We start from the raw sequence: 9,950 nt of genomic DNA on the forward strand, positions 1-9,950 counted from the left end.
TGTTGGAGACTGATAGTAGGCATAAAGCATAAAACATGTGCATATCAGATATATCATGATAGTCTAACAGAGCAAGAATCTTGAAGAAGCGACTGAATCAAAGAAAGAACCGATTCTACAAGGAAGGTTTGGTATTTTGTTTTTTTTCTGCTTTCAAGGAAATCAACTCATATTGCGAAGATAGTTGGTCAAGACATGTTGAGGTATTTTTAATTGTTTTTTTCAAAATCAACTCATATTGCGAGAAGTGAGTTGAGCCTCGGGGCACGCTGAGGTATTTTTTGTTTTAAATTGACTCATATTGCGAGAGGTGAGTTAAGCCTTTTAATTTTTGTTTTTTCAAATCACTTATTCTAGAGTGAGTTGACTCGGGCCGCTGAGGTATTTTTTTTGTTGTTTTAATTTCAACTCATATTGCGAGAGGTGAGTTGAGCCTCAGTCACCTGAGGTATTTTCAATTTCTGTTTTCAATTTATCGTTTTAATTCCAATCCTCATATTGGAGAGTGAGTGAACTTTTTTAATAATTTCTAAACTTTTATTAAAATCAACTCATATTGCGAGAGGTGAGTTGAGCCTCAGGTCACGCTGAGGTATTTTCAATTTCTGTTTTCAATTTACGTTGTTCAAGATCAACTCATATTGCGAGAGGTGGTTGAACCTTTTAATTTCTACTTTTTAAAATCAGCTCATATGCGAGAGGTGAGTTGAGCCTCAGGTCACGCTGAGGTATTTCAATTCTGTTTTCAATTTACGTTGTTCAAGAATCAACTCATATTGCGAGAGGTGGGGTTGAACCTTTCAATTTCCTACTTTTCAAAATCAGCTCAATGCGAGAGGTGAGTTGAGCCTCAAGGTCACGCTGAGGTATTTTCAATTTCTGTTTATTTACGTGTTCAAGAATCAACTCATATGCGAGAGGTGAGTTGAGCCTTTTACATATTCTTGACTGTTTTCAAAATCAGCTATATTGCGAGAGTGAGTTGAGGCTCAGTCATTTCCTGAGGTATTGAACTTTATTTAAATTTCTGCGAGAGTTGAGTTGAGTCTTTTAATTTCTGTTTTTCAAAAATCAACTCATATTGCGAGAGGTGAGTTGACCTCCAGTCACATGCGAGGTATTTTCAAAATCTGCTTTTCAAGTTAGTTTCAAAAAATTAACTCAATGCGAGAAGTGAGTTAGCCTTGCTCACGGCTGATCTATTTTCAATTTTTTTTTTTTAAAAATCAATTCATATTGCGAGAAGGAATGAGTTGAGCTCTGGCATCACATGCGCTGAGCTGAGTATTTTCAAAATTGCTTTAAGGTTAGATTTAACTGTTGTCCTTAGAGTCAGGCCATTGATTACGAGAATCAAATTCTAATTGACCATATGCTGAATGCAGAAGAAAAAAAACCTATCCATGAAGCGAAGAAGAGTAGATTGAAGTTGTAGATCTCACCTTTCTGAAGTTACAGTGAAGTAGATCGAACCATAAATTTCATATCCTTGAAGTTACATTGGAATAAATTGAAGCTACAAGCGTATATCTAATATTCAGTAGAGTGAACCAAAGCTACAAGATGCGGGGACTAAAAAGGACTAACTAAACAAGAAGAGTTCTAAAGCAAGTCAAACCTAGCAAGACCGGGCAATTTGGTCTTCCTTGAAAGTCTTTGCTCTATTATCGTTGCACGACAATGAGCAAAGAGGGGCTGTAGAAGCCCAAATTGCCCGGGCCCGATTATATCAAAACCCAACCAAACCTCTAAACCCACTAAAACCCTTAACCCATGACCCATTTACATCTACCCAAACCCATTACAAAACCCAAATATTAAACCCAATTCAAAAGCCCATTAAGCCCCCCCCCAAAAAAAAAACCTAACCCAAAAAAAAAAACCTAACCCCCCCCAAAAAAAACCAAGAAACCCTAGCCACCTAGCCACTTTCCCACTTGCCCCATTTTTCCTCCCATTTTTGATATCCATTGTCTACCACCACCACCTACAAAATAGAAAAAGAAATAATAGAAAATCATGTAAAAGATGGCTATAAAAAGCCATTCAAAAATCATGTAAGGGGGGGATTTTACAAAGATTGAAAAAAAAACACAAAAATCCCTTCAAATTTTGAACACAAAAAAAAAACATCAATAAAAAGGTTGCATCTTTTTCTTTTTTCCTCTTCTTTCGAATCTTTTTTTCTTTCTTTTTTGTGTTATTTTTTTTTCTTTATATATACATATATTGTTAAGAAAAAAAATTACCTTTTCGGCCACCGTGGGCGGTGGCCGCGCCGGCGACGATGGCGGTCGACGATCGACCGGTGACCGCCCCCCCTCGCCGATTTCCTTTCCCCCCTCCTTCTCTCTTCTTTCCCCCTTCTTTTTTTTAGGTATTTTATATATATTATGTATATATTTTTTAATGCCATTAGTTATATATTTCTTATGTATATATTCTTAAATACTATTATATATACATATACATATATATATTTTAAATACCATATTGTGTATATATTATTATTACAAATTTTACTATTGCTAGTATCATTATAACTATTATATATTAGTGTATATTTTATGTACATATGTATATAATATATTTGTACATATCATTATTTTATATTATTGTTGTAAATTTTTTATGTATATATTTTTTATGTAAGTTTCCTAATATTTTCTTTTATTGTAGATATTATTATTACATACTTTTATTATATGCATATATATATATGTATTTTTATGTACATATTATTATTTTATATTATTATTACCAAATATATCATTTTTCCTATTTTATTATTAGTACATGATTTGTTTTTATTTTGTAAATATCATTATTATTGTTATTCTAATATTCTAGTATTCCATGTTAATATTTTTCATTAATGATATCATTTTTTTGCGTCCTTTATCTATTTTAATTTCTCACTTTAGAAATATTTTTTCTCATGTTTTAATTAATTTCAAAAATAAGGCAATGTACCGATTTAATATTAAGCCATCGATTTCATCGCTATGTTGGGTGAAATTCGTCGGCTTGTGTTAAAAACGGGACACCCTTTCTAAAAAAAATCGAAAACTAAAAATTCTCATTTTTCAATCGGATCACGATTAAATATTATATTGAACTCGTATTTTTGAAAATCAAGTCAACACATGTTTATGAGATACCAATTTTGGGCGTCGCGAGGGTGCTAATACATTCCTCACGCGTAACTGACTCCCGAACCCCAATTTTTCTCTGGACTTTCACGTAGACCTAAATTTGGCCTTCTTTTTGTTTAAAATAATTTATTAGTGTCCATCAACCTATAAAAAAGGATCGTGGCGACTCCCTTGTAATAAATCGAAAGTTTTTTCAAATGTTAATAAATCGCCACAATTAGCGACCAAGCGAAACTAAAGAAATTTTCACGTCGCTACAATATGTAGATGGAATTTGCTATTGGAAACAATGACAGAGCATATCTGGACTAATTCTCTATTTGACTGGCGAATCAGAAGTTTTCAATATTACCTTTCCCATAAATCTGGGTCTTGCTTACATTACTATGATAATCTGTTGATGTTTAATGGATCACTTAGTGTCATTGTTGCCTGTTGGAAGAACTGGCATGTCTTTTGATTATGGGTTACGAGAGAAGGAGTATGGACTAAACAATTCAGTATTGAATCTATTTCTGGAGTTTACACCCATGGGTTTGGAAAAAGGTGAGCTATTCTTAGAGACACAAATAATGAAATAGTCCTATTTGACCTCTCCACCCAAGAGCTTAGGAGCTTGAGATTAATACTATCTAGATCATTTTCGGGAGTCCATCTCCCTTCACGCTTATGTTGAAAGTTTAGTTCGTATCAACGGAATACAAGAGCATGAGGAACATATAATACGTCAACTAGCTGGAGATGCATCAAATAAATATTGAATATGAAGAGGAATATGCATGAAATGGATACTGAATATGAAGATGGATAGGGAACAAAAACATAAAGGTGTAAGATGTAATTGGAATTTTTTGTTGTGAGCTTTTGATATTGCTACTATTGTTTGAGATGTTTAGCCTTTGTCTGGTTTGTGGATTTGGAGAATTGTTTAGCATATGTTGTTTTTAGTTGCCTAGTGTTTTATAACCTTTTTGCTATAGTTTGAAAATGCTATTTTGTATAATAACTTCTAAAGCGGGAAATGTATATAAGCTCAAAATGCATAACATTATGAGATACAAAGTTTGCATTAATACCCTCCAAAAAGCATACAATATTGTGTTGTCTACGAAATTCAAAGTTTTAGTCTTTATGAGTGGAGATTTTCAACTTTCCAAACAATGTACCAATGTTAGCCCTGATAAGTGTGCTCTGTATCTTCATTATTGTCTCTATTGATTATAATGGTTGCATGCCAGTCGAGAAACTTGCCCTACCTTGACTTTGTGTTTTTTATTTATTTGTTTTTTTTATATCGTACAATTTAATGAAAAAATGCTAAACTTTTATGATTACATCTAGTTTCTTGTCTTGTCCTGGAATGTTAGTGTTATCATCGTTATATTCCGTAAATGCATTAAATTTAATGTCTGGTTGGCTCACAGCGTATCCTCAAAATCCAACAAGTAAAAATATTACTTAGCTCTAAGATAAAGGATGGTGTTATAGGTGAATTTGTCTAAATTATTCCAACTTTTATCTGATTACACTTTTGATTTTAATGTACTTAATTTAATCAATTGAATGATTCTATTCAAATATTTTATGCATAATAATAGTGTTGGTTTGAGTTCAAATAGCAAGACTTTTTGGACCTCCACTTGAGAAATCAAAACTCTATGTTTTATCTTTTTCTTTCTTTTCCACCATCCATACGCTTTGCTCTCACTTCATTCTTAACCACAACAATGATTATAAATCCTTACAACTAGAACATTGTAACCTTTGATAAAAGGTTCTTTTTAAAAAAAAGGAAAAATATGGTGGATTTCTTTTGTTGCAACTCCTTCTATCAGATTTCTTTAGCTTTCTACTTCTTTTATCTTTTCTTTTCCTTATTCTCGTTTCTTTCCATTAAATTGCAAAATAGCACTCTGTTGTTCACTCTAGTGTCACCTATTTTATGTTTCGCCACCATTCAAATGGTGATTCTTCCTATTATAATCTTCAAGTGATATTTATGAGGTGCTTACTCTCCCGGCGAGTTGAGGATTTTGACAATCTCCTCTTAGGATTTTAGTGTGTTGTTGTTCTGTCGACATCCCGAAAGTAAGCAAGTGTGTAGTGCTAACTCAAAACTTCGTAAAATAGCGAAAAATTGAAACTGTCGACGCCACATGATCGTGTGCTAGACAGTGTGAGCCAAACGGTTGTGTGCCAGGCCATGTGAGCCACACAATCGTGCACCAGGCCGTGTAGGCCACACAGGCTTTGCTAGGTAAGGTGTGTGGACCACATGAGAGTGTAAGCCTATTTTAAGTAAGTTTAGTTAGGACCGAGTTTTGGATTGCATATTCAAGGTCAATGATTTTGTAAACTTCGATGAATAATATGTATGATTATCCGATCAATGAAGTATGTTGTTTCTGTTGTGTGTATGTTACCTTGTGTGATAAGTTATGTTTTGTTTCGATTCTCATAGCATGTGGTATTGTGGCTATTCTGATTAAATTGATCTGTTATAATTGAAATCTAAATGCATTGAAATTAAAAAATCATAAAATTAATAATTTTTTAAAACAATAGCAAAAAAAATTATAAGTTGATTCAACAGTCAACTTTTTTTTTGTCTACATTTTCAGCTTTTTATCAATTCTAAATAATTTACTCATAGGTCAATTCGATTCTTTTAAACGGATAGAATATAAGTTGATTCCTGACCCAACAACATCGTCTAAAAGCAACCAAAAGAACATAAAATAGAGATAATCAAACTCAAAAACCACAATTAACAAATTTAAATATTTTAAACCCAAAACTATCCGTATTTAAAATAAAACTAACCTAAACAAGGATCTAAAATAACCCAAACCCATTTCGATAACATTCAATATCTTTATATATATATACATAATTTTTTAATGAGAAAGGATTGTATGAAATAAAGATATTACTATTTTCAATAATTTATTTTAAATTTTAATATTTCATATGGATTTGATTTTTTCAAAGATTGAAATTTTAAAATTAAGGATAAAATTATTGATATGACATTTAATTATTGAAAATAATATAAACATAAAATCAATATTTATATAATCAGCGCTAATTATTAGGAGTTTACCATGTTATTATAATTAAAAATAAATAAAAAATTAATGTACATATTTTTAATATGTTTCTTTTTAACTTTAGAAAGTCCAATGCTATTCCTCCACATGTTACTTTTTTCCTTCAAAGTCGTCTTCAAAACAGAGAAAAAGGATATTCCAAAAAAGGAAAATGGAAACTCACCAACCAGATTCATGCAATTGAAAGAAAAAAGCTTCTGCATTTCCAATCGAAACCCAAAAAAATCAAATATTTTCCCACTCAAAAAAGGTATTTCGTTTTCCTCATTTTCTTTCAAAAGTTTGGGTTTTTATTTACATTTATTCTACAAGTTCTTCGATTTTCCCCCTTTTTTATTGATTTGAGTTTCAATCCCCTGTCGATAAGTCTTCGTAATATTACGTGCTTTAGATCAAAAACCAACAATTTAATTTTGTTTGACTTTTTGAAAGCTATTGATTCTCCCCCCCCCAAATTTCTTTGCTTTTTATTAGGTTGTTTTCTGTTAATTAATTAGATTGTAAATAGGTCATTGTAATGCAAAGAAAGCTAATTTTGACTTTAATCTATTCAACATTCTTAAAATTAACCATATTTTGGGAAATTTATGAGCTTTATTTTAGCTATTAGAGATTTGTTTCAATTATTTTAATGCTTTCTGCAGGAAAAATTTGCAAGAGGAAGAGGATTTGATGGTTAAGGTTGTTATTAACTAATTAAAATAATTGCTCTCAGTGGCATAATTTTTATAATTTAATCCAAAACAGGTCTCACCTGATGTGGCCTCTATATTTGCTGTTAAACAAGATTCTTAAAACAGACGAAGATGAAGATCGAATGAACACCACAACACGATGCTACGGTTTTGAGCATCGAATCGGCCACAAATCGATGTTGCCACGATCCCATTTCGTTCAAGTGAGCGAAATTATGGGATTTTTTTGAAGTTACCTTGTGTTACAAGCTGTAATTATGAATTTGTTTTAATGGTGTTTTATAGGTTCCACATGTAAACCAATTGTTCTCTTGGGATTGTGGACTTGCTTGTGTGTTGATGGCGTTAACTACTATTGGTGTTAATGATTGTAGTATTGAGAATTTAGCTGAACTTTGCTGCACAACTAGGTATGTTGTCGTTACGATGTATCAAAAACCTGGAAATTTCGGATATGATGTACATTCATATCATTTCATTTCATCTTTTGATGATAAGCTGCATCTGTGTATATGCAGCATTTGGACAGTTGATCTCGCTTACTTACTGCAAAAGTTTTCGGTTAGATTTTCCTATTATACTGTAACATTTGGAGCTAACCCGAACTACTCCGGTGAGACATATTATAAGGTAATTTATCTTTGTACCATGACACATCATTAAATGCTTAAATAGCCGGTGTGTGGTTTTCACATTTCTTTGACTATTCTGCAGGAGCAACTGCCTAACGATCTGGTTCGAGTAGATACACTATTTAAAAAAGCGGTGGAAGCAGGAATCAATATAGGGGTATTCACTGGAACATTAAATCTTGACTGCATTTTGATTGAATGTACTGATACGTTCGTTTGTTTGTGATAAAAGTTTTAGCTCCCTTTAACTCTGTCTTTTCTCTGTGTGGCATAATTCCAATGATCTTTGTCGCAATTAAACCTTTTGCTTGGGGTTATGAACTTTTCCCCATTTTACAGTGCAGGTCCATCAGTGGTGAAGAAATCTCTTGTTGGATCTTGTCGGGAAAGTATATTGCAATCGCTTTGGTTGACCAGTACAAATTGAGGTATACATTCTCCTTCTAAGATTTTTTCCCTAGTCGGTTGTAAATTGTTATTGTACAACTTTCCGCTGTGTTTTGTATTTCCCGTGTTCCGTATTTCCCCCTTTGTTCGCCTCAGGCATTTTAGCGGTTATTACAAGGTTTAAGTTATTGCACGATAATGATGACTTCTTAACTAGTTTGTGCTGAATAGTTCTGCCGAAATCTTGCATTGCAGTCAGTCTTGGATGGAGGATGTCATCATCCCTGGATTTCAGGGAAACGATGTAGGATATACCGGTAAGTGTTGCACACTTTCGTATACAATTTGAAAATACTAAACAGAATGCTCATATGAGGATACATATCATTGTAATAACTTATATATATCATGCTGTTGCTTTATATATATACAAGACTGCTAGTGTTAGTCGGATAGTTCAACCATAGGCATAGTCATCCTGGCTCGTTATATTATTTCAAACTAGATTAATAACCTGACTGATAACATTTTCATCATTATTGCTTCGAAGCTCAAATTCGATTTGGTTGATAACAGAATAATCACGCTACATTTGATCTAGTTTTTAAGGAGTTTGTTCTCTTTGTAGGTCACTACGTTGTGATATGTGGCTACGATTCCGAAACAGACGAGTTCGAGATCAGAGATCCTGCGAGTTCTCGGTACAATCTAAGCTTCCTTTTATAACTCTTTAACAGCTACCGATATATTGAATCCAAAAATCCATTTATAAACTGGTGGATTATCCAACAAGCTCCTGATGTGCAGGGAACACGACAGGGTCTCATCAAAGTGTCTCGAAGAAGCACGCAAATCCTTTGGTACCGACGAAGATCTTCTTCTGGTATTTTATCTTTTACCTTATTGCATCATATTCAAATCAAACAATGTAATGGACTATAACATCATTCATCACGCATTCAAGCATCGCTATTTTCCCTATGCAGATATCACTCGAGGAGAGCCGGAAACCGAACTACTCCGTCTTGTAATTTTCTACACTTCATGTATATGCCACGATCCATACCATGTAACTGTTTGTCCAGCTCTCCTCACCATTTTCTGCACTTGCTCGTATTTGAAGATTGTGTATAGTAAGCTCTTGGAAGAAATAACTAGTCTTTGTATGGCGTAGTTGGTCTAATGATTTGATTTTTAATCTGCAAATTACTGGCAATTTGTACAACAATGCATTCATTTTGTACATGAAATTGTATATTGCAATATATAATTGTTGTATAATAAATCATGTTTCTTGTTTTTCTTTTATACTCATATTTCTTTAACAATGTTGGGAACTTGTCCCTTTGATGAAACTCAAGTCTTGTCAAATCTCACATGAATGAACATCAAGTGTTTTTCTTTTGATGGATGGTTACTGTCCTTTATGCTTTGTTGAAAAATCCGATTGAATCAATCAACTGATGGCGGTTGAATTAAAAATTTATGGTCTATAGTTGGTTAAAATCGGTTTTTTCCGGTGTAAGATTGCATTTAGAGGCGTTCATGGGTTGGGTCGAGTCCAAGGAGATTTTAAGTATGATACTATCACATTTTATGTTTGCTTAAATGCATCTAACCTAAAATATAAACTTAAAATTGTCTCATCCCGTTTATATTTGTAATTAGTTAACCTTAACTCATTTAAGTCCCACTTGTATTATTTTTTATTTTTAAAATATTTATATTGTTTTTAATTTTTAATTTAATAATTTTATATATTTAAAATTTATATATAGATAGCTAAACATTTTTTTAGTATTCATGTTATAATATTATATATTACCATAGATTTAATTTTTGTGTGTATTTATAAATTACATAATGTAATATATTACTAAATTAAAAAATAGATCGGTCCGAGTCGAATTCAAGCCTCGAATGTTCAAACCGAGCTTCGCTCATATTTTAAATGAACTGAATTTTTTACCT

The 9,950-nt window shown here is 32.6% G+C and overlaps 1 protein-coding gene across 6 annotated transcripts; it reads left to right on the forward strand.

Annotated features, from left to right (window-relative positions):
- The first annotated feature begins 6,333 nt into the window (after positions 1-6,333).
- LOC107951688 (guanylyl cyclase 1) lies at positions 6,334-9,287 on the forward strand. Of its 6 annotated transcripts, none has more exons than XM_016886813.2 (11): positions 6,355-6,515; positions 6,910-6,946; positions 7,013-7,163; positions 7,246-7,370; positions 7,479-7,590; positions 7,675-7,749; positions 7,932-8,020; positions 8,211-8,296; positions 8,608-8,680; positions 8,787-8,862; positions 8,966-9,287. In XM_016886813.2, the coding sequence occupies exons 3-11, from the start codon at positions 7,023-7,025 to the stop codon at positions 9,008-9,010; spliced, it is 822 nt and encodes a 273-aa protein (XP_016742302.1). In that variant the 5' UTR covers positions 6,355-6,515; positions 6,910-6,946; positions 7,013-7,022; the 3' UTR covers positions 9,011-9,287. The 6 variants fall into 6 exon arrangements, with proteins under 6 accessions (XP_016742310.1, XP_016742316.1, XP_016742302.1 ...); XM_041078232.1 differs by having other exon boundaries at positions 7,053-7,163; positions 8,235-8,296; XM_016886821.2 differs by lacking the exon at positions 6,910-6,946 and having other exon boundaries at positions 6,334-6,515.
- Positions 9,288-9,950: the final 663 nt, after the last annotated feature.

This window comes from Gossypium hirsutum, chromosome A10, assembly GCF_007990345.1.
Source record: "Gossypium hirsutum isolate 1008001.06 chromosome A10, Gossypium_hirsutum_v2.1, whole genome shotgun sequence".
NCBI classification, from domain to species: Eukaryota; Viridiplantae; Streptophyta; class Magnoliopsida; order Malvales; family Malvaceae; genus Gossypium; species Gossypium hirsutum.

Excerpts from the sequence above, each read along its gene's own strand:
- LOC107951688 (XM_016886821.2), top strand. The coding sequence starts at position 7,023 with ATGTGGCCTCTATATTTGCTGTTAAACAAGATTCTTAAAACAGACGAA. Across the intron at positions 7,164-7,245 it reads CACGATCCCATTTCGTTCAA|GTTCCACATGTAAACCAATT; the intron begins GTGAGCGAAATT and ends GGTGTTTTATAG. Across the intron at positions 7,591-7,674 it reads CCGGTGAGACATATTATAAG|GAGCAACTGCCTAACGATCT; the intron begins GTAATTTATCTT and ends ACTATTCTGCAG.